This window comes from Taudactylus pleione, unplaced genomic scaffold (assembly GCF_031769625.1).
Source record: "Taudactylus pleione unplaced genomic scaffold, aTauple2 ptg000061l, whole genome shotgun sequence".
NCBI classification, from domain to species: domain Eukaryota; kingdom Metazoa; phylum Chordata; class Amphibia; order Anura; family Myobatrachidae; genus Taudactylus; species Taudactylus pleione.
The window spans coordinates 12854584-12879413 of NW_028284463.1; the positions used below are offsets into that span (position 1 = coordinate 12854584).

Consider the following 24830-nt stretch of genomic DNA (forward strand, 5'->3'; position numbering starts at 1 on the left):
CGCAGGCGTGCCTAAAGGTCAAAACGGGCGTTTTATGGGTGTGCCTAATTAATACAGCAGCGTCATTTACCACGTCACTTGGTTTTTTTTTAAGTCAGAACTGCTCGCAACATTGCTGTAGGAAAACCAACCAGAAGAATAGCGAGCAGTTCATATACGCCGTTCGATGTACTCGATTAATCTAATAAATAGCGGACATGACATATGATGCGAGCGGCCAGGGGGGCGTTTATTTCAAAATTACGACCGCAAGTTTTGTTCGCTCGTTCAGACATAGAGGCGTGAACAGACCGCAAAGAGCGAACGGTTCATTTGAATAGCCACCCCTTTTTTCTGAACGAACGACCGCAAATAGGGCCTGATTCAGAGCCGGACGCTAAGTGTATTTCTATCCACACAGTATATCCTATTTACACACATGAATATAAAGCAAACACATAGCATTGATACAGAATTTTGCTAGATAGTCACAACCTATAAAAAGCACTGTAAGACAAGGGATGCTCCGGGCATTGCAGTAATCACTGGCGATTGTGGCCCCGCCCTGTGTGATGTTTCCATACCTGGACGACCTTTTTACTATTGGCAGGGTCTCCAGAGGGACTTCACCACCACCTACAGCCGACTATATCTATGCTACAGATGCTCAGGTGGTTAATCAATTGGAAGAAGTCCTCCCTGATCCCATCCCAAAGGATGCTGCATCTGGGAGCTCTGTTGGATTCACGACAGCAGCAGATATTTCTGTCTACGGAAAAGATCTCCACTTTGCTGACGCAAGTACGCAGATGCCTCCACAGTCGCCGAGTGTCCATCCACACTCTGCAATGCAGTTCCTGGGCTCCTCAGTGTCAACGTTCGACATGGTGCAATATGCCCAGTTTCATTCCCAGCCTCTGCAGAAATTGATCCTCTCCAGTGGGACGGTTTAAACAAACGTTGGTGCTCTCTCCGTAGGTGCGTCTGTCTCTTGCTTGGTGGCTGCAGACAGACCACCTCACCAGGGGGCCCACCCTTTTGTTTCCGGACTGGGTCCTTCTGACAACGGATGCTAGTCTCCGGGGTTAGGGGGCAGTGACAGGTCCACACTCCTCTCAGGGACGGTGGACAGCAGAGGAGTCTGCCCTGCCAATCAACATATTGGACCTTCGGGCGGTCTTCAGGGCCCTGCAACAAGCCAGACTCTTTCTTCACGGAAAGCCCGTGCAAGTTCAGTCAGACAAACGCCACGACCGTGGCCTACATCAACCATCAAGGAGGAACTCGAGGTCAGGTAGCAATGACAGAGGTGTCACGCATTCTGATATGGGCGGAAGGTCATCTCCCAGCCATATCGGCAGTGTTCATTCCAGGAGTTCTCAATTGGGAAGCGGGTCTTCTTCAGCCATCACGACGTGCATCCCTGGGAATGGTTTCTTCACCAAGAAGTGTTTTCAGCTCCTAGTGGACAGGTGGGGCCTTCCGGATGTTGACCTCATGGCCTCCCAACACAATCTCCCATTGTACGGGTCCAGGACAAGAGAGGCTAATACTCTCTTGGTAGACGCTCTGACAGTCGAGTGGATCTTCCAGTTTGCGTACCTGTTTCCTCCAATCTCCCTTCTTCCTTGAGTACTTCAGAAGTTCAAAACAAGAGGGAGGAATTGTCCTGCTGGTGGCTCCAGCGTGGCCCAGACATCACTGGTACTCCAGGTCTTCAGAGTCTCTCCATAGACACTCTGTTGCCTCAATGTCCGGACCTGTTGTCTTAGGGTCCTTGCCTTTACCCGGACCTGGGTCGTCTGTCTTTGACATCGTGGCTTTTGAGACATCCCTCCTCAGGTCCGGGGGGGGATTTGCTGGCGCTGTGGTTAACACCATGTTCAGGGCGCGTAAACCAGTCTCTGCTATAATTTACCACAGGGTGTGGCACGCCTGCTTTCAATGGTGTCGTCCCAAGGGTTACGACCCCCAAGTATTTCAGATGTTTCTTTCCTGCAGGCGGGTTTGGATCTTGGTCTCCGCTTTGCCTACCTGGAGGTGCATGGCTCTGCTAATTCAGTGTAGTATGAGCAAAGGATTGCTCCTCTTCCTGATATCCGCACTTTCCTACAGGGTGTCCTTCGCATTCAGCCTCCCTTTGTCCCTTCTGTGGCGCCTTGGAATTTGGCTGTTGTCCTTAGGGCCCTCCATTTGAACCCCTGGTCTCAGTGGATCTCAAATGGCTTACAGCCAAGACTGTTTTCCTTTTGGCTATTGCTTCCGCCAGACGAGTGTCAGACTTGGGGGCTCTCTCTTGCAGTTTCCCATTTCTTGTCTTAGGGTTCCTTCATAAGGTGGTTTCTAGTTTCCACATTAACGAGCAAATTATAGTACCGGCCTTTAATTCTCCAGACCTCGCAGGAGGTGAGGCATCTTTGGATGTGGTACGTTGTCGTCGGTATTTATGTGGACTGTACCAGTTCCCTTCGGAAGTCAGATTCTTTGTCCTCTACAACTTTCACAAGAAGGGATGGCCAGCCAATAAACAAACTTTTTTTCCCCCACCCTTACAGGGACTGCTTTGGGACATCCCCAAGGTCTCCCTGTGGAGTTTATGGACCCTGAAGTAGGAAGTGAGAGATATGGTAAGAACTTTCTCTCTCTTTCTACGAAGTCCACAGTGCACCCACCCTGACGCACCGGTGCTTCAGAAGGGCTTCGCTCTGGTCACCGGTTTTCCATCTGATTCTGTTTGAGAATGTGATCCTTGAGTGTTCCAGACTTTCTTCTCTTTTATCCTCCTCCGGCCTTTGGCTTGCTACAAAACTGAAGTGCCTCTGGCCCGGGGGAGACCCAGTGCATCCTGGAAGGAAAATGTAACTGCATGGTGCCCGGATGACTCCATCACCACCTATACCCCAAGGTCTCCCTGTGGACTTCGTAGAAAGTTCTTACCATATCTCTCATTTTTGACCTACCATTTGCTGGGTCACTAGCTGGTGTGGCAGCCACATTCACGGTGTCTGACCATGATCATCCCTCATTGTTCTCTCCAGGCCCTCTGTACCCCTTTCCCTGTATTGGATAGGGATTGTGTGTGGGGCCATAGGGTGTTGCAATTGGTGGAGGTGCCAGCTCCAAGCACTGACATGTCCCCACCGTCTCTCTCATCTCTGCCTCTCGTTTCCTCCCCATTCCTATCTGCCTCTCATACACATCCCACCCCCCCATCTCTTCTCTACTTGCCCCAGTGTGGGGAGGTATGCTATTGGCGGCTCCAGGTGCTGACAGCGCAGAAAGCCAGTGAGAGGCGCAACATTATAGAATGGTTTTCTATATATAAACAAGGGGCCACAGATACTTATGTACAATTTCTAATCACCTTCAGTGTTAAATACTGTAGATACACATATCAATGAGTTATAAAACATGCCGGATGTCTGGATGAAGCCGTGGATAGTGCACTCCCACTGCCTGCTATCAGCTGGGTTTGTCAGAGGTCTCCAAAACCTCTGCTTCAATAGCTAATCCCACGTCCTGAATTCGTTATGTCAGCACTTGTCACACCCAACGGGTATTGTCATTCTTCATGACTTCATTAATGTGAATCGCTCTTTAGAATTTAAAAAGCTTAAAAATTATATATGTCACTATCTGTGGCCTTCTTGCACGTTTTCTTTCCTAGAGTATCGTTTAAGGGAGAGCAAAGGAGCCCAGATCTGACTAAACCTATGACCTCTGTGATGCAAGTAATACTTTACATAGTCGCAATGTGCCGTATTTGGGTTTTTAGGATGGATGATTGGGGGAGGGAAACATGTTTGGCTGAAATGAACAGGTAGGTGTATTTCTAAATAAGCCTATCAGATTTTCTCTTGAGACAAGCTGCAATCATCAGGGAGCACTCCTTACTTGCCAACACTGCATGGTTAGTGCTTCTAGCCCCTGAGCCTGTGATATACTTTCATGATTTTCTCAGTTACTGCAACCTGGTCCTCAGAAGCAGAGGCTGGAACAAATCTGTCGTATTTTAGGAATTTGTATGAAAAGCTTTTACTGTGTAATAACAGATTTCCCATACTTTCATTTCCAGACCTGGGACTAAAGATAGGCGTAGAAATCCTGACGCCTATCATTAGTCCCACACCAAAATCCCAAACGAAGGTAGGCGGGCTTCTTAGGTCTTAGCCAGGGGGGGTTAGGGTACGGCTATGGGAAGGGGGAGGTTAGGGTTAAGCACCACTAAAGGAGGGTCAGGAGGGGGGATTAGAGAGGGGTAGGGATAGCATGCTTCTGTCGGGATTTGAACCACCACTATTGAGCCGCTGGTATGTCATACCCATTCCAACCCAAGGAGAGAATACAGATGTCCATCCACCAACACTTCTCTTTTGGAGAAACAATAAAATCACACATAAATGGACCATGAAGATCCAATCCTTAGAGGCACACCACAAAATTGAAGTCTTTAATAAAATAAATGCAGGCGTCACACCGTAAATCTTGTCCGTTTAATCCAGCTTGCAGTTTACATATATGGAACAGACATTAAAAAAAAAAAAAAAACCTTACACACTACGAAATAAAAAATAAAACAAGGTAAAATATCAACTGTACAAGTTATACCTTCAGCTTTTCATATTCATACAAAAGGTCAGAACTCAATGCAACCAAGCATATTAACCCACTCGCTGCCAGTGAGCCATGCTCCATAAAAGCTCTGCAACACTCAGCGGGCAGTAGTCAGCCAAAAACTACATGAATGGTACCAAAACAACATCTGAGAGATTTCCCACATTAAACATCAATTTCATCAAAAAAATGTCCATACTAACAACAGTACTTTAGTGGGGTCATTCCCCTGGGAACCCACCATGCGCTTTCGTTTAGCGCAGTCCTGGCACCTGCTTATACCAGGGATTGCTACCAATCACCTTCGGCGTTTCACAGCAAGACTGATCTGATATTTAAAAATGTAAAGTTATTAAGCAATAATAGTTTTGGACACTTGGATCTCTTAATTAGTATATAGTATAACCCTGGGCTGAAGGGTATCTGTGAGGGTACCGACCAATCACACTTGGGTCTGTAAGTCTTCATTCACATTCCATGGTCAATAAGGGAGACATGGCTGGAATCCTCGCCGGGGGACTATCCGGCTACAGGGCAGAGTCAGACGCCACAGTGTTCTGACCAGGGAACCTTAGTGCTCTATAGTGATGATCAGGTCTGCCAGAGCAATAATAACAGGACGTGGGCATGACCGAGATCCCCAGCTCTGTAAATGCCGTGATGACGGAACAGCGTTCCCCATTCACTTTACCGTTACAGTAACATTCAGCTAGGACGACCCTGACAGAAAGAGTTACGTGACAATAGCACCATTGCTGGTCTTGGAGAAGCAGCCTTAGGAAGTTCTAACATGCTACGTAAATTCAGGACTAACGCAATCAAGTGTTTGGATGCATCACTTGGGACATCATCTTTGTGATATCTGTATAGTACAATCCATTGGCATAGGTTAGGATAAATTGGCACACTGCGACTTTATAATGCACGTCCATATATACATTCAGACGATGGTCCCAGCAGGTACATTGGCAGCAGTTATTACCGATCCCATAAGCCATTGAGTGTAGCGGCATTGGGGTACTCTCTCTTGAGCGCACTAAGGAAGATCCTCAGCCGCTGCGGGGTTTATGAGTCTCCCCGTATTTTTAAAGCGGCATTACTTTTCAAGGCTAAACCAAGCTGGATTAATCTTCAAAATGATTGCCAATTTAAAATTACAGGGAGACCCTCAGATATCCCCCACAGCGGCTGAAGATCGCAGGCCATTACATTTAGCCTTTAGGGTCACATACTATTAAATGATAACGTGTCTATTATCAAGAATATATTTTGCTCCTTACTGTGATCTACGATAATCACACCAGAGTTCAATGGCGCAGTCTTCTACAGCCATAAAATGGCAAAGAGATTCCACATACCCTTATATTGTCCATTGAAGAGTACATAACCCAGTTTATGATTTTCCCTTATAATAGAACAGATGTAACAAGTGAAATCCAAAGCAATGGCATCACAGAGCTGTGCGATAATCACAGAACAGCTTACAAATAACTACAGTATAAAGCTCATAATGCTGCTTCTTCAGGACAGGTTAACACCAGTGTGTATTTGTTTAAAATAATACTTCGGAATATGACAGATTATGTACGGTTGGTGAAACTGGTCCTTTTGAGACTGGTGCCCATGATAAATTTGGTCAGACTAATAATGGTCTATATTAATTCGGTGGGTAGTCTGCAGCCATGACAGAGTGGTTAAGCCAAGTATACAGTCTCTCATTATGCATACACATTAGTCGTCTTATACCCAAAAGTTTGATCCTCCATCCTATTAGCTCTAGAGACTGATGGAGAACACCTCGCTAATTCAATAGTTTAGAGGACATTCTTGGACTGTTTTCACAAAGGACTTGGTAGAACCATAAGCAGGAGGGGAAACTCTGAGAACCGGTCGACAGCTTTGAATAAATTGATCAACATGTGTATATTTTTCATTGTATAGCAAAAGTTGAAGCTGACCACCGAGTCCTTTATACACTTCAGTACTGCCTTTGAGAATCTGAGATGAGAGCCGGTTTATTAATGGTTGTGTGGTCCTGTATAACAGTCCTTGAACGGCTGCACTGTCAACTGAACAGGGTCGGCGTCTTGTTGTTGCGGTCTGGTGGGAAGGGTTGTCGTGACAGAGGGAGGGGAGACGACCTTTCACCGCGATGAATTGGAGCTGGAACGGCTGCGGTGACGGCGGCGTGCAGGCGATCGCGAGCGTCGGCGGACAGGGGAGCGCCGACGAGGGGAGCGGGACCTGCGGAGGGAACAGAGTGTTATCTGCTGCTCCAGACATTAGAACCTGGTATAAGACACTACAATAGGCTGGATGGCGAGTCCCCAGCTGGCACCCGTTACTGCGGGCAGCCTGTAGCCGTACCGGGTGGATCTCACCTTAATGACAGATTGCCCAACACTGGACATGCACAAGACAGATCAGCACCGGTCCGGTAACTTCGGATAATAGATTTACAGATCCACCCGCTGAGCCATAAAGCAGCATTGGGGTTATAATGAGCATGTTTTACCACATCACTTTCAAATATATAAATAAAACAAATGTAATGCAAAATCTTCAACCAATAAAACATACACAACACTAAGGAGAGTTATTTTCCAGCCAATTATCCTCCCAAGAAACAAAAGAACTACAAGCTGATTTGTCTCTACAAGGCAGAAATTAGCAAAGCAATGATTTGGTCTCTCTGGGGGTCAATTCAATTAGCCCCGAGGTAGAAGGAAAGTTGCGGCCCCATCTCACCCCGGACTCTCGGGTTTTTATACGCAGCCCTACAGGGCCAAACACAAATATCCTCCAGTCCGGTGGTACCGTAAGTGCAGAATTAACCGCACTTACTTGCACCGCGAGGGACTCGTGGGTAATTGGATTGACCCCTATAAGAGCGAGCCGCTCAGCTAGATTGCAGCCTGCAGAAGCCAGACGGTAAGGAAACTATCAGCATGACACACAGCGGGCAGGACACAAGCTCGATAAAGACTAGAGACTCATAGTGAGGAATAAGAACTACACACACTACGACCCTACTCATGGGGCCCAGTGCTGGACGCACATGCTTAGGAAGAGATCCGACATTGCTATAGGACAGACAGGCGCTTCTCCCAGTAACTCCTGAAGCCGTTACGGTTAGAGCAATAAAGCAGAATGGAAAGTGTTAGGGATAGATCCAGAGAACACAAAGGTCAGAGTGTGCTCAGGGCTTGCACATAAGGAAGACTGCACTACCTCCTCCTCATTCGTGGGGGAGACCGACGCCACATAGGGGGAGGGGGTAACATCCGACGGGGAGGGCTGAATCTTCGGGGCACCATCCGCATTGGACGCGGGGTTAGCACTGCAGACGCTGTGATCTCCTGCCCATCGATCTGTCCTGAAATAATTAAATGAAAAACAGTTTATTCAGAATGGCGGATGTAAAAACCGTATCTAGAAAACAGACCCGGTCAGCGGGACCAGTCCAGATTATGGCAACAAGATTATATTTTACACACATACTATAAAGTCTTCTATTTTTACATAATTGTAATAAATACGTAATTGTTTCAGATCTTCAATCAAAATTGAATAGACAAAAGACAACCAGAGTAAATACAAAATACAGTTTTCAAATGATCCCATGTGAGAAATGAATTGCACCCCTAAAACGTAATAACTGGTTGCAGTTGTTAATACGAAATGTGGCACAACCAAAAGACTTCTGATAACTGGAGACCAGTCTTCCACATCGCTGCGGAGGAATGCTGGCCCACTGTTCTATGCAGAATTGCTTTAATCCAGACACATAGGAGGGTTTCCAAGCATGAAGTGGCCGTTTAAGGTCCTGCCATAGCAACTCAATGGGATTCAAGACAGGACTTTGACTCGCGCTTGTACTTCTAATGGTTGTCTTGCAGCATAATCCAATTGTGCTTAGAGCAGAGATTCTCAAACTTGGTCCTCAAGACCCCACACAGTTCACGTTTTCCAGGTCACCCAGCAGGTGCACAGGTGGCCACTATTCACCGACACATTTTAAAAGTTCCACAGGTGGAGTTAAATATTTCACTTGTGATTGTGAGGAGACCAGGAAAACATGCACTGTTTGGGGTCCTGAGGACAGAGTTTGAGAACCTGTGTGCTAGAGGTTCATCTTAAGGACTGATGATCGCACATGCTACCTCAGAGTATTCATGATGCCATCAATTACGGCAAGACACCCAGGTCCTTAAGCAGCAAAGCATCCCCGGACCATCACACCACCACCACGTCTGACTGCATCTATTGTGGGATGCGGGGCTAGCTTTAAGTTTAACGGGACCCCATGTCTTCCAAAAAATTTGTTTCTTTTTTTACTGCTCAGCATATTAGCCCACAGGGCTTGTGGGTTAACAATATGTTTTTTTTGGTAACTATAAGAAACTTTTATGGTGGAATCATGAACGCTGGTCATTAACCGAGGCCTGCAACTACTTAGATGTTGAACTGGCTCTTCTGCGACTTCCTGGATGAGTCGTTGATTGCTCTCTTGGAGGCAGTTTGGTAAACTGGCCACTCCTGAGAAGATTCACCCATTGTTTTCTCCATTTGCATGTAAATCGCTCTCACTGTGGTGTGCTGGAGCCTTAGAAAACAAGAGATATGGTAAGAACTTACCTTTGTTATCTCTGTTTCTACGAAGTCCATAGGGTCCACAGGGTTGACCTTGGGGTATAGCTGGATCTGGATCCACGGGCACCACGCAGTTAAAGCTTTGCTGCTCCCAGGATGCACTTGGGTCCGTCCTCCTCTATACCCCGCCCCGGCCACAGGCACCTCAGTTGGTAAGCAGCTAAGGCCGGAGGAGGAGACTAAACAGAGAGAAGGAAGACTGGAACACACAAGAAACCATACTCACAGAAATGGGAGACGGAAAACCGGTGACCAGCCACACAGCCCATTTGAAGCCAGGTGCGTCAGGGCGGGCGCCCTGTGGACCCTATGGACTTCGTAGAAACAGAGATAACAAAGGTAAGTTCTTACCATATCTCTTGTTTTCTACTTCAGGGTCCATAGGGGGTCCACAGGGTTGACCTTGGGGATGTCCCAAAGCAGTTCAACTAAGGGCGCGAACGCTCCTGTGCTGAAAGGAGTACCCGGCGCCCAAAGGATGCATCCTGAGAGGCGAAGGTGTCAAACGCATAAAACCTCAAAAACGTCTGAATTGAAGACCAAGTAGCCGCCTTACACAGCTGAACAGCGGAGGCGCCACGTCTAGCAGCCCAAGAGGGACCCACAGAACGAGTGGAATGAGCCTTAACAGAGGCTGGCACAGGTAAACCCTCCTGCGCATAAGCCTCACAAATAACTGAACGAAGCCAACGGGCTAACGTTTGCTTGTTGGCAGGCCAACCCCTCTTGTGAAAACCGAAGAGGACAAACAAAGAATCCGACTTCCTAACCGAAGCAGTCCGGTCCACATAGATTCTAAGTGCCCGGACCACATCCAAGGAAGCCTCACCAGCAGAAAGATCAGGTGACTGAAAAGCTGGCACAACAAGTTCCTGATTAATGTGGAACTTTGAAACCACTTTGGGCAAAAACTCAGGACGCGTGCGGAGCACTGCCCTGTCCTGGTGAAAAATCAGAAAAGGAGGGCGACAGGAAAGCGCCCCCAATTCTGAAACCCTCCTGGCCGAAGCAATTGCCAGAAGAAAAATGGTCTTAAACGTCAGCCACTTGAGCTCCACCGACTCAAGCAGCTCAAAAGGAGGACCCTGCAAGACCCTCAGTACCACCGTCAAGTCCCACGGAGCCACCGGAGGCACGAAGGGAGGCTGGATCCTGAGAACACCTTGGAAAAAGGTGTAAACATCTGGCAGTGTAGCAATCCGTCGCTGAAACCACACGGACAAAGCAGACACATGAACCTTCAGAGAGGCCAGGCGTAAGCCGAGGTCCAAACCCGATTGAAGAAATTCCAAGATTCTGGAAACCCGGAACACCTGCGGATCATAGTTTCTGGATACACACCACTGAAAATAAGTGCGCCACACCCTGTGGTAAATCCGCGCGGAGGCAGGCTTGCGTGCCCTAAGCATGGTACCAATCACTGAACTGGAGAAACCCCTAGACCTCAAGACGGCTGTCTCAAGAGCCACGCCGTCAAAGACAGCCGACCCAGATCCGGGTAAAGGCAGGGCCCCTGAGACAACAGGTCCCGACGCTGAGGAAGAAAGTACGGAGCGTCGATGGAGAGGCACCTCAGATCGGAGTACCAAGGACGTCTGGGCCACGCCGGAGCCACCAGCACGAGCGTGCCGCCGTCCTGCTTGAATTTCCGCAGAACCCGAGGAAGTAAGGATATCGGAGGAAACAGATACGCCAGGTGAAACGTCCATTTCACCGACAGAGCGTCTACCAGACAGGCGCCTGCGTCTCTTGTCCTTGACCCGTAAACGGGCAACTTGTGATTGTGACGGGAGGCCATCAAGTCCAGCTCCAGCAGCCCCCACCTGTCCACGAGTAGCTGAAACACCTCTGGGTGAAGCGACCATTCCCCGGGATGCACATCGTGACGGCTGAGGAAGTCCGCCTCCCAATTGAGGACTCCGGGAATGAAGACTGCCGAGATCGCTGGAACGTGACACTCCGCCCAAGCAAGAATGCGAGACACCTCCGACATTGCTGCCCGACTGCGAGTTCCCCCTTGGTGGTTGATGTACGCCACCGTGGTGGCGTTGTCGGACTGCACCTGAACCGCCCTTCCGTGAAGAGCGGGGCCGGACGACTGCAGGGCCCTGTACACAGCCCGCAGTTCCAGGATGTTGATGGGGAGAAGTGCTTCTTCCGCGGACCAACGACCCTGAAGCGATAATGAGCCGGTCACTGCCCCCCAACCCCGAAGACTGGCATCCGTCGTGAGCAGGACCCAGTCCGGGATCCAAAAGGGGCGCCCCTCGACCAGATGCACCGTCTGAAGCCACCAAGCCAAAGACTGCCGAACCTCCGCGGACAACACCAGCATCTGAGAGCGGATCCGGTGAGGTAACCCGTTCCATTCCGATAGAATCAGCCCCTGCAGGGGCCGGGAATGGAACTGGGCAAATTCCACCATGTCGAATGTCGACACCATGGACCCCAGAACTCTCATAGCTGAATGGACCGACAGGCGGCAACTGTGTATCCGCAGCTGCAGGGAGGAGACCTTCTCTGGAGTCTGGAAAATCGGCTGCTGACGAGAATCCAGCAGGGCTCCCAAATGAACCATCCGCTGTGATGGAATCAGGGAGGACTTCTTCCAGTTTATCAACCACCCGTGTGCTTGAAGACAAGCAATGGTCAGGTGGAGATGTCGAAGAAGCACCTCCGGGGAGCTCGCCAGCAGCAGAAGATCGTCCAGGTACGGCAACAGACGTAGACCCTGACCCCGAAGGTGGGCAGCCATAACCGCCATCACCTTGGTGAACACCCTCGGAGCCGTGGAAAGGCCAAAAGGCAACGCCCAAAATTGGTAGTGATGGTTCAGGATAGCAAACCTCAGATACCGCTGATGTGCCGGTGCTATGGGCACATGGAGATAGGCGTCCTGGATATCGAGGGAGACCATATAATCCCCGGGTTCCATCGCCAGAATGATGGAACGTAACGTTTCCATCCTGAACCTGGGAACTCTGAGGTATCTGTTCAGAGACTTCAAATTCAGGATAGGGCGATGAGAAACCATTGGGTTTCTGTACCAGAAACAGAGTAGAATAGCTACCTGAATCTGACCCGCTTTGGTCTTGTCCAGAGAAGGACTCGTACAGAAAAACTGGTGGGGCGGCCTGAACCGAAAAGACAGGGCGTACCCCTGAGAGACTACTTCTCGAACCCAGGCATCCGTGGTGGTATTGTGCCAACACTGGGCGAATTGGAGAAGTCGGCCTCCCACTCTGGGGTCCCCCAGAGAGAGGCCCGTCCCATCAGGCAGCAGGCTTATCCTCCTGCTTGGAATAAGGGCGCCGAGCACTCCATGCCTGCTTCTTGGGCTTGGGTGCGGCCTTGGTCGCCGAATGTCTCGGGAAGGACTGGCCCTTGGCCTTACCCTGAACCCGAAAGGACCGAAAGGCAGAGCTCCTCACTTTAGCCGGCGCAGAGGCCGAAGGGAGAAAAGCCGACTTGGACTTAGCCAAAGTATCCACTATTCTGTCCAAATCCGGACCAAATAGTAAATCACCATTAAAAGGCAAGGCCTCCAGACCCTTTTTTGAATCTGCATCAGCCCTCCAGGACCTCAGCCACAGGGAGCGCCGAGCAGATACCGCTGCAGCCGACACCCGAGAAGTGAGCAGGCTGTCATCCAAAGACGCTTCCCCAATATAGGAAGCTGCATCCCGCATCTGTCCCACTAACGCTCTCTGGATATCCGGAGCCTCATCAGGAAAGGTATCCTCCAAGGCATTGGCCCATGCCTCAATGGCTTTAGCCACCCAGGAGATAGCCATGGACGGGCGAGCCACCGCCCCGGAAAGAGAATAAATGGACTTTAAACAAGTCTCCACCTTCCTGTCCGTGGGATCCTTCAAAGAGGAGATAGACGGCAATGGCAACGTCGCGCTTTTGATCAAGCGGGTAACGTGGGAATCCACCGCCGGCGGAGTTTCCCATTTCCTGCAATGAGCTTCAGGAAAAGGATAGTTCGCCGCCAACCTCTTCTGTGGATGGAACCTCTTACTAGGTAATTGCCAGGCCGCCGCCATATGATCCGATAATTGATCAGACAGGGGGAACACAGTTGAGGTCACCTTGGCCTTTTTAAAGGTAGGAAACTTCGACCTAGGAGCCGGCGCATCATCCTCAACATGTAGGATAGCCCGCACCGCCCTAACTAAGGCTGGAACATTAATGGAGGACTTAGCTTCCACCTCCTGCCCCATGACATCAGAGTCAGAGTCCTCATGGATTTCTCCATCATCTGAGGACACTTCCGAGTCCGACAACTGCGCAGCTAGTGAACTCACAACCGGACGTTTAGACACCCTTGGTGGCACATCACCTTGCAACATGGACTGAAACGCCGAGGATGAAGCCGCCAGACTCTGTACGGAGCTGGATAGAACATCCACCCAAGGCGGAGGAGCCGTCGGAGCAAAACTCTGCAAAGGCACTACAGACTGACACGTCCCTGGGGAAGACTGCACATACACAGGCAGTCCCGAGTAAGGACCCACAGTCTGGGCCCCGGGGGAAGACCGCAACATTTGTGGAACCCTCTGGGAATGGGGGATGGTGGGCTGCGGTAACGCCCTAGAAGGGACCGCTGATGGGACCGATAACCGGTCCGCAATAGACGCCAGCACCTGTGAAAACATCGCCCAAGGAGGGTCCTGTGATACAGGGGGGTTGGAGGGGCCCGGTACCAGCTGGCACCGCCCGCACAGACCATCCTGAGATAAGTCCTCCCCATCAACTCCAGCAGCACAGCGTCTGCAGGAAAATAGCACAGGAGCCACAGAGCGCTCAGTCTCCTCATCAGACATGATACCGTAAATCACAAGAAACAGGTATCACCAGAGGAATTACGGTTTTAACACCCGCGCACTCACCAGTATGCGACACAACAGCCCAGATATGGTACTGTGTAGCACACAACAGTATGTGACTGACACCACAAATACGTGTTTTATATAAGTGAGGGTCTCAGAAAAACGCCCTTCCCCCACACACCTGCCGGGCCGTAGGAGAAGGAAAAGGATAGGTATAAGCTGACAGTAAAGGAGAATAAGTCACAGACAGGCAGCACTAGCAATAGTCACATACAATGCAGAAAAGTTATACTCACTGCACCTTCCGCTACAATCAACCGCCCAGATTCAGTGTCTGGGAGGGCTATAGCGCTGTGTACACTGTCCTTTAGCAGGGGAGAGGTACACAGGGGGACCGGTCCACTTGATACCGCCTGGGAGTCTGCGATGTGCCAGTAAAGATGGCCGCCGGAGACCTCAGAGGAGGAGTGGCCGAGAGATAAGAGCAGCTCAGCGACGCCAGACTCCTAGTTGAAAGGCGCGCTGAGCTGAGGGGAGGAGCCGCTAGACAGGGAAGGCTGCCTCCCCTGGCTAGCAATTAACCCCCGGGTTGCCGGTCCCGCTACCAGCCTGATACCCTGGTGGTCTAGCGGACACGCGGGGTATTCCTCAATTGAGGGGGAGCCCGCCGCCGCCGCTAGCGCCTCCGGTCTGTCCCCAGAGACCGGAGGCTCCTGACTGCATTGAAGTATCCGCGGGCCGCCGCACGCGGCGACCCGCGGCTTACCTGATCCCCGTCGCGTCCGGCAGCAGTCAAGGGAGTCCCCAGAGCCCGGCTAGTACAGGCTCTGGGGTCCCGTCGCGATCCCCAGAGCTGTACTGGCGTCGCGGCGCCAGCGGGGAGAAGGAGCGGCAGCGTGGACGTCCTAAAGGACAGTCTGATGCTGCCGCTCTAACAGTGTAAAAAAAGTAGAAAAAAATAAAAAATTTCTCTTTTAAAATAAAGCTATGGGGCTGCTCCTGCAGCCCCACTGCGACAGGGTGACCCGACTCCGGCTGGGCACCAACTAAAACTGAGGTGCCTGTGGCCGGGGCGGGGTATAGAGGAGGACGGACCCAAGTGCATCCTGGGAGCAGCAAAGCTTTAACTGCGTGGTGCCCGTGGATCCAGATCCAGCTATACCCCAAGGTCAACCCTGTGGACCCCCTATGGACCCTGAAGTAGAAATGGCTTATTAACTCTTTCTAGACTGATATATTTCAATAATTTTTCTCTAATCTCTTCTGGATTTTCATTTGATCGCGTCAAACTGTGCTGCTTGTTGGGACCTTGAAGCCAACTGCACAATGCTGGAAAGGTTCTATTTTAGTGAGGTTAGATTCAACAGGGCTGGAAAGTAATGACGCCACAATGAGACTAGTCTAATTGAACATAATTATTAATTTAATTTGGTACCTTGCTTGCCCTGTAGATGGGGCCCTTAACTAAGGGGGCAATAACTATTTCACATAGGGACAGTTGGTGTTGGATAACTTTTTTTCCACCAATAAATGAAATGATCATTTAAACACTGTATTTTGTGTCTTCATCTTATATTCAACTTTGAAGTTCTGAAATCGTGAAAAATATATATATTTATTTTAACCTCAATTATTCAATTCTCAAATCAGGCTATTAGGGACAAGACAATAACTCAATAGCTGCATTAGCAATGACACTTAATGCTACCATAGCATGCATTGTGTGTTCCTTGCCCCCATTGCTGAACCACACAAATGTCCAACATTACCGAGGCCGCTGATCAGACTGATGTACAAAAAGGTCTTTTCCCATTTACCTCCATCCATGTGTTTTAAGGCCTTATCTGCCTCATCTGCTGCCTCGAATTCCACATAGGCGTAGCCCTTGTTGAGGTGAGGATGTAAGCGGTCTATGGGGAGGTCGACCATCTTAATTTTCCCATAGGTAGCAAAGATCTCAACAATGTGGTCCTAGAAGAACATAAAATAGAACCGTATGTTACTAATATGCTCACATACTACTGTACAATGTGGTCCTAGCGGGCTGTAGTGTTACTAGTGTGCTCACATACTACTGTACAATGTGGTCCTAGTGGGCTGTAGTGTTACTAGTGTGCTCACATACTAATGTACAATGTGCTCCTAGTGGGCTGTAGTGTTACTAATGTGCTCACATACTACTGTACAATGTGCTCCTAGTGGGCTGTAGTGTTACTAATGTGCTCACATACTACTGTACAATGTGCTCCTAGTGGGCTGTAGTGTTACTAATGTGCTCACATACTACTGTACAATGTGCTCCTAGTGGGCTGTACTGTTACTAATGTGCTCACATACTACTGTACAATGTGCTCCTAGTGGGCTGTAGTGTTACTAATGTGCTCACATACTACTGTACAATGTGCTCCTAGTGGGCTGTAGTGTTACTAGTGTGCTCACATACTACTGTACAATGTGGTCCTAGTGGGCTGTACTGTTACTAATGTGCTCACATACTACTGTACAATGTGCTCCTAGTGGGCTGTAGTGTTACTAATGTGCTCACATACTACTGTACAATGTGCTCCTAGTGGGCTGTACTGTTACTAATGTGTTCACATACTACTGTACAATGTGCTCCTAGTGGGCTGTAGTGTTACTAATGTGCTTACATACTACTGTACAATGTGGTCCTAGTGGGCTGTACTGTTACTAATGTGCTTACATACTACTGTACAATGTGGTCCTAGTGGGCTGTACTGTTACTAATGTGCTCACATACTACTGTACAATGTGGCCCTAGTGGGCTGTACTGTTACTAATGTGCTCATATACTACTGTACAATGTGGTCCAAGAATACCACCATATAGAGCCGCATGTTACCAGTACTCAGATAATACTGCACACTGTGATCCTAGAAGACGCCATATAGAGCCGCATGTTACCAGAGTACTCGGGTAATACTGCACACTGTGCAGAGGGCTCTAATATTTGCAGCATTTAAACTAGAATGACAATATGCCGCCTGTAGTGTCAGACAATGGGCGTCACTAGCAGGAATAGGTCCTATACAAATATGGCAAAGTCTCAGGTCCTAACAGAGAGACGATTATACTATTGCACATTAATTATTAACACCTGTGTGTAATCGGACAATAAATGCCATTTAACAGACTGGCCTGTATTCCATTGTCTTCTAACGGAGCATATCACACAAACTACTTCCACAGAGATCAGTGTTACTTGTAGCCACGGCCATTAATAAATGATACAAGGACACCAGGTCACCAGCATCTCCCGGCCTGCTTCCATGTCACCGGTATCTCCTCCTAGTCACTACAGGATCATCGCACTGACCAGTCAGTTTGCCCTTCTGCCTAGTCAGCAGAGGAGGGGGGGGCATTATTTATATCAGTCTCTTCTCTCTTGATGACCGGTAACAGGAGGAAGTTCAACTCTGGATTATTTATCTGGAGGTAACAGACAACAGGAGCAGCTGCCGGAAGAGATCGCAACGTTGGAAATATTTACCACCCTCCCCCCCCTTTCCCGATTCATCATCTACCTTACAAAGAGATATATATATCCCTATGTGCGGTCCCGTCTCTCCCCCCATCACTTCTTAAAGGAACAGAGGGCAGAGAACTAACGCCTGTGTGTACAAGTCACATTGCTGGGACTGCAGTTGGAAGGTTACAGTGCTGCTTCCCCCTGTAGACTACATACAGAACGTGATCAGTGTAGAGAGACTACAGAGGGGAGGCGTGTGGTGTATGGTAGCATTGCATGGGGACGACAGGTAGCGCATGTGACAATAAATCCTCTGCTCACAGCATGACGCATTGTGTGATCGTGGATACGGCACAGTCTTTAGACCCTCAAGTAACTGGATAAAAGTGATCGGTGAGCCAGCCTAACCTTGGTGACGTTCCTCGTCAGCCTCCCGATATGTAGCTTGGTGGGCCGGGGGCTTGGACTCCGCCTCTTACGCTCCTTTTCATCACGTTTCGGCTGCTTGGATCTGTAAGTAAAATCACAGTCAGTACCTACTGGACATCTCTAATGGAACTAGACATACCGGTCAAACAAATACAGCATTCTGCATACTTGGATTTAGGCCATTAGATATCAAAGAAGTGCTAGACTCCTCCAAAATAACCGAACTTCCCATATGAAGGCCAAAATAAAGCCTTGTTTAATTATAAACCGATATTTGACCGCAGTTTTATTATCAAGAGGATTTTCATGCCCCCCTATTTATGCACCTGAAAGATCTAATCTCCAATCAGCATGACGGGATCTCATAACTTCCAGCCACCACCTCAACACTACAGAAATTTTCCTCTATCCCAATGAGTGAGCCTCATGTAGAAAGGCAGGGGATACGTACTTGGAGCGTGAGCGCCTCCGGTTGTCATGCCGCCGGCGGGATGGGCTCGGGGAACCAGACGAGCTGCTGGAGCTTGAACTCCTGGATGAGCTGGAACTTCCTGACCGGCTAGAAGCGGATGAAGAGCTGGAACCCGAACTGGACCCAGAGCTGGAACCCGAAGAGGAACTGGAGGAGGAGCTTGAGCGGGAACGACTAAACAGATTAGAGACAGTACATACCAATAAGAGACAGGAGGGGGCGGGGGTCTATCCTGTTCTATGCTGGAAATCAGCACACAAATACACCACGCTATCCCGAGCAACCCCAGAGCAAGAGGCTGCCAACTAATACACTAGTACGATAGCCCAATATAAATTCTGCTTAGCAAGACTAGTGGTAATTTCAGGGTGAGGACAAGGGGATTGGGTGACGTAGAACATTATGTACCTGCTGCTACTGCTGCCACTAGAGGCGCTACGCCTCTTCCTGGTCTTGTCCCGGCCGCGGTCTTTTTCCACCACCTCTTTGCCCGGAGCCTTTTCCTTGGCCCGGTCCTTAGCCCTGTCTTCAGACCGTTCTTTACGTTTGCTGGGAGAGGGAGCCCTGGGGAAAATGAAAGCACATTCCAATTATACAGGTGCAGTACAGAATTTATTCCATATATGCCCGGCATACAACCGCGACATAAAACGTAGCTTAGGCCGTTAGTAAACTAAAACCAAAATATATTTCATATCCAAAATCTTAAAAAACAGCTAAGACATGTAATCCTGCCTCAGCAAAACATCACACGATCACAGAACTCGTGTTATTAGGGCAGGGCTCGACAAATCCTGGGGGGCCAGGTTGCCATGGCTACCAGATTTTGCTGCCTGGCTACTAGAATTTTGCAGTGAGGGAGGAAGCAGATCCTCATCAGCTCCGGCGGAGATTCGTGCCTATAGTATTGCGGTGTTCATATCATGCACAGGAGTGCATGTGCTGAGTGTCTGTCCTGCCTAGCAGTGCCCAGAGCCTTGTGCCCTCAGCCCAGATTAAACTGACGGCAGGGGCTGCACAACTTGCAGGAGACATGCCTGACGCTACCAAATCAACCACACAATAAAAGGGGGCACATGGGTATTTAGCACATTTTACCAATTTAAAAGCAGCTGAAGACATAATAAATTAAGAGCTCACTTATGCAAACAAAATGACTCATGCCTAGTTTTTGTTCTACTTATGTCAATGGATGCCCATCTTCCCTGACACGTTCAGAATGGCTAGTGTGATTCCACCTGCAGACATATACCATACATCCTTATAGCTGTGCGAGTTGATGGGGGTTTAGAAGAAATGATTACTGGCCAATCAGAAGCAAAGGGGTGGAACAAAATCAAACACACCAGAAGACATCACATGGCGTCCATCACCCCTCTGTTAGGGAGCACCAGACGCCACCAACCTGGCTCCTATGGTAATGAGCTTTACAAAATTGGTGCCCTTTGATAGTTTCTGTCTGCGATACTGTTTACAGAGATCAAACCCACCAACTACAGAAAGAGCCAACACATGCAAAAAAAAATAAATCTATACATATATATTTACTGATATTTGTGCCACATTCTGGAAACGACTTTGCATTTCACTTTAGGCTTATGTTTGCTGTTCTATAAAAACCAGGAGTCCGAACTCTCTTTCCTGAGCTGACACATCTCGGCACCTGCATGCCCCCCTGTATTTGGGGCATAACCTTGCATTCTATGTCAGGATTTGGAAGATGTGTAAAGGCCACCTCTCCATACACAAAAGGCCTGATTCAGAGCCGGTCGCTATTTGCGGTCGTTCGTTCTGGAAAAAGGGGTGGCTATTCAAATGAACCGTTCGCTCTTTGCGGTCTGTTCACGCCTCTAGGTCTGAACGAGCGAACAAAACTTGGTCATTTTTTGGAAAAATACGCCCCCTGGCCGCTCGCATCCTACGTCATGTCCGCTATTTATTAGATTAATCGAGTACATCGACCAGGGTATGAACTGCTCGCTATTCTTGGGGTTGGTTTTTGCTACCACAATCTTGCAAGCAGTTCTGGCTATAAAATAACCAAGTGACGTGGTCAATGACGCTGCTGTATTAATTATGCACACCCATAAAACGCCCGTTTTGACCTTTAAGCACGCCTGCGTTCTGATCTCCACTCCCCGTTTTCAAGCACCTTCCCCTGTTACCACCCACATACGCCTCATTCTGTCACTCAAATTATCAGGCATTCGCTATTTTGCGAGCACATGAATTTCGACCGCACTGACTGGTTCGCGCATGCGTTTAACGATCCGTACGCATGCGCAGTTGGGCAAACATCGCTCAGAGCGAACGCTAACGAGCGGCTCTGAATCAGGCCCAATATCCATTATCCCACTATGTAACAATCCTGACTTTCTCCATGGCCCGTCATTCCCATTCTCCCATCCTTGGTTTAGATCTGATGTTAGGCTCACTGGTGATCTTGTCTAGAGCAGAGGCTCTCAAACTCGGTCCTCAGGACCCCACACAGGTCACGTTTTCCAAGTCACCCAGCAGGTGCACAGGTTTATTCATTACTCAGCGACACATTTTAACAGATTCACAGGTGGAGCTAATTATTTCACTGTCCGGAGGACAGAGTTTGAGAACCTGTGGTCTAGAGGATCTTTTCTCTACTTTGAGGTCCTTCGAGCTTAGTATCTAGATGTCAACAATAAATTATTTTAATATTTGCAACTTAGAAACCTTGTGGGCTCTCCCCATCTGGTGGTTTCCCCTCCTATCACTCCATTCCAGCAGATATGTCCCTTTTTGCAACTGTAAGACCCATCAAGCTGGGCAATATCGGGAGTGGAACCTTGCCACCCCCCTGAAGAGGGTTACTGGGAAACAATCAGGGTAAAATTGCCTCTAGCTCAATCTCAACCTTGACCAAAGAAAAGGCTTAGGTTTACTATAGATAGTACCTCACTCGCTAGCAACAACCTACTCTATAGCTTCCTCACTTTGCTGGCAAGGTTGAGGTAGGGCTGGAACATCTCAACATAGTTGGTGGCACTGCCACGAGTTCTTGCTTTTGGGAGAGGGTCAGGTCTCTCCTCTCCTCACACCTCCCGTGCCTGGTTCAGAAAACCTCATGGTTCTTCCTCCTCTGTTACAATCTCTCAAACACAGACACCCTCTCTGCTAAGCTGGCATCTCACATTATTGCAGTGGCCCGCTGCTTTACTGCCAAATCCTGGAAGCAGCCTGAGCCACCCAGCATCTCAGCTTTGCACATTGATCGTATGGGAAAAAAAATTTCAAATTATCTCTCAAACATGATAGAGAGGACATGTTCCATCAGATTTGGGCCCCTTGTCTATACACGTAACCTGCTTCCTGATACTTTTGTTTCCCCTTTTCGACCTTCTATGTAGGAGTACCCCTTACTTTCCCCTACTAGATAAAAAATAAAAGGGCCTAACCATTACCCGACTGTGAACAATGCAACCAAAACATCCTGGTTTTGGTCGGATTGTTCAAAGTCGGGTAATGGATAGCCGGCAAGGCCCAGCGATGCGGGTGCATGCTGGGTCCTTGCCATCCCAGAATGTCTACTGAACATGCCCGTCAGCCTAACGACGTTCGTGAGGTTCAGCATGTTCAGGGATAGGAGGTCGGGCTCCTGCACTGAATGATGTTCAGTGTACGCCGTTCAGTGCGGTGCCCACACCTCGGCGACCTGAAGGTCTGAACGCTAGACGTTCAGGCCACCTAATGGATATTCACCTTTCAATGGAAAAGGGCCACATAAAACGAATTCCTGACCTGACCTAGGCAGGTCAGATGAAGAAGCCATGGATCCATTGGTGTTGCAGCAAAATCATTTAACGCTATGTCTTCAGTGCCCCATAAATCAGGTGGCCGTTTCCCTAATCCGTTTGGAACCACCGAACATTGATAATCGCAGATCAGTCAGGGAATCAATAAATTCTACATGTTAAAAAACCCTGATTTGCAGATCCCAATCATATTTTGGTTGGGATCGGCAATATTTGGATTTCACTGACTGCGACATCTGGGGATCGGGAAATTGCAACAATCCGGTGCTGATGTAGGGGGGGTCTTTAGACTGGGTGAGACTGGTTACCCACAAATATTCAGAAAAAAAAAAGAAATTACCATACACATGGTAATAAACTAGTGTTGTCGGCAGAGAAGGGGTTTGAATGGTGGACCCACCATCGATCCTTATGTAGTCACTTACAAGAAAAGTCCACCGAAAGCAGGAGGAGGGGCGCCATTGGACCCAATGGGCTCCACTAGCTTTTACTACAATTAACACACTTAATAAAAGGGCAACTGTGGCAAGGGGCATCAACAAAACTGGTATAGCCAGTTTTAAATATATGGGAATAAAAGGTTTAGTAACACGATAGTTGATGGCTAATTGTATCTTGGTACCACACCTGCCCTTTGCCATCTTCACAATTCCTCACAGCCAGAGCTAATAATGTAATAATGTATTACCACTGCATTTTACAGCCTACCAGAGACGTTTGGTAGTAAAGAATTGTTACTGGGCATGAATTTTGATGTTATGAACAAACTTGTATGGCCAAAAATCTATATACACACGGGAACAGACAATTCCTCGTCTTCAGAGGAGCAGGGAAATGACTGTCATCACCATAAAGGAAGAGGGGGACAAAAAAAGGTGTTTTAGGGACAAAAACTGTATCCAGAAGACATAACATACAAAAGCTAAAACCTGTCTGGTTGTACAAGTACATGGACAATGCCCAAATCACCCCAAGCCATTAGATGGTTATGTAGTGCTCCTCAAGACAGAAACATGTGCTACATACATACATGGCATAATACAGGCTGGATATAGTATAGAGCCCAGGTTCCCCCACATAAACTCATGTTGCAATGACAACAGGCAGCAAACAGAAAGTAGCACAAAGAGGGGGAATCCTGTTATACTCTCTCTGCGGCTCTACTACACTGACACCAGGCAGTAGTTACACCACCGCTTACCTAGGATCTACTAAGTACAGAGACAAACACATAGCAATTACATAAAAGACGTGCAGTGCTGCTCTTACAATACAATAACTACAAATGTGGCATAGCCATGAGAAAAGGGGACGTATTCTTAAGACGTGCCCCCCTTTCGTCACTCTTGAGGGCGTGCCCAACACTTACGAACATGCTGGGCTGCCCTCAAGCTCTCCCTTCACTGCGTATAGATGCAGTATGCATGCGTATGGCATCTATTCAGCAGCGGTGAACGCTGCGGTGCAATTTGTCGTCGTCCCCCTCCACACCCCCTACGGGACACTGTGGCCGGGGACAGCACCTGGCAGGCTCCTCCGGCAGGGCGCATTTGGCAGTTTTAAAATCTGTCAGGGTGCGGTGCCCTGCTAAAACAGACTAGCGCATATATATATATATATATATATATATATATATATATATATATATATATATATATATATATATATATACACACACACTAAATAAAATTTTTAGCAGCTCAGTAAAATTTACTGTCTAAAGTTTTAATGAAAGAAAATGTAAACTACATTGAAACACCAGGCAGTCAGCCAGCCAGGAGGAACTCCCATCTAAACTGTTGGGTTCACTGCCGAAAATTCAGTTTGCATATTTCTGCTCGCCACCTCAGGAGGGTGCACGCAGAAACAGCGGGCACCCAAGGGACGACAAGTGAACGGCTGCAGCAGGCACCCAAATAGATTGTAATTTCCCCCCCATTGTGCTTTTTGGATCCCGAGTACCACCGCTGCTATGCAATATATATATATATATATATATACACACACACATACACACACCACACACACATACCAACCCATGAATAGAGCCCTACATATGTGTGTGTGATTATATATATATATATATATATATAAAAAACACATACACAGTAACAGAGAAGTTGTGTGGGACATGCAGTCACAGACTAGGGAGTCGCCCGCTGAGAGTGCACAGGTGTGAGCAGTGTATATGAGGGGACACTGGGGGCGGCCATCTTCCCCCCCAGGCATCCGCTGTACTCCGGGCTGGGGCCTAGCGCTGCCATCACAGCCTTACCCCTCAGACTCATCACTCAGGCACAGACCCTCCCCCACCCCCGGCAGCCCGAAGGCCGCTCCATCCCCGCTGCAGCCGCCCAGGCCCGGGCACACACCGGGGCCGCAGGATGGAGGCGGATGGCTCCCGGACACTTACATCTTCCCGGCCTTGCGCTGCCGCTCTCTCCTCAGCTCGGACACACCGTCGCGCTCGTTCTGACGCGGGGCCGCCATCCTGCTGCCTGGCACAGCTCCAGGCGCGCTGTGAGTGACGTCACACGGCGAGGGGCGGGGCTAGAGAGACAGGCCGGGCAGCT

The 24830-nt window shown here is 48.8% G+C and overlaps 1 protein-coding gene across 2 annotated transcripts; it reads right to left on the minus strand.

Annotated features, from left to right (window-relative positions):
• Nucleotides 1-4453: 4453 nt before the first annotated feature.
• Nucleotides 4454-24823, minus strand: RNPS1 (RNA binding protein with serine rich domain 1). 2 transcript variants are annotated; one of them, XM_088464752.1, is made up of 7 exons: nucleotides 24671-24823; nucleotides 18881-19036; nucleotides 18452-18646; nucleotides 17980-18082; nucleotides 15899-16052; nucleotides 7825-7969; nucleotides 4454-6837 (listed from the first exon to the last, which is right to left on the minus strand). In XM_088464752.1, the coding sequence occupies exons 1-7, from the start codon at nucleotides 24745-24747 to the stop codon at nucleotides 6738-6740; spliced, it is 930 nt and encodes a 309-aa protein (XP_088320878.1). In that variant the 5' UTR covers nucleotides 24748-24823; the 3' UTR covers nucleotides 4454-6737. The 2 variants fall into 2 exon arrangements, with proteins under 2 accessions (XP_088320878.1, XP_088320879.1); XM_088464753.1 differs by having other exon boundaries at nucleotides 18452-18631; nucleotides 24671-24822.
• Nucleotides 24824-24830: the final 7 nt, after the last annotated feature.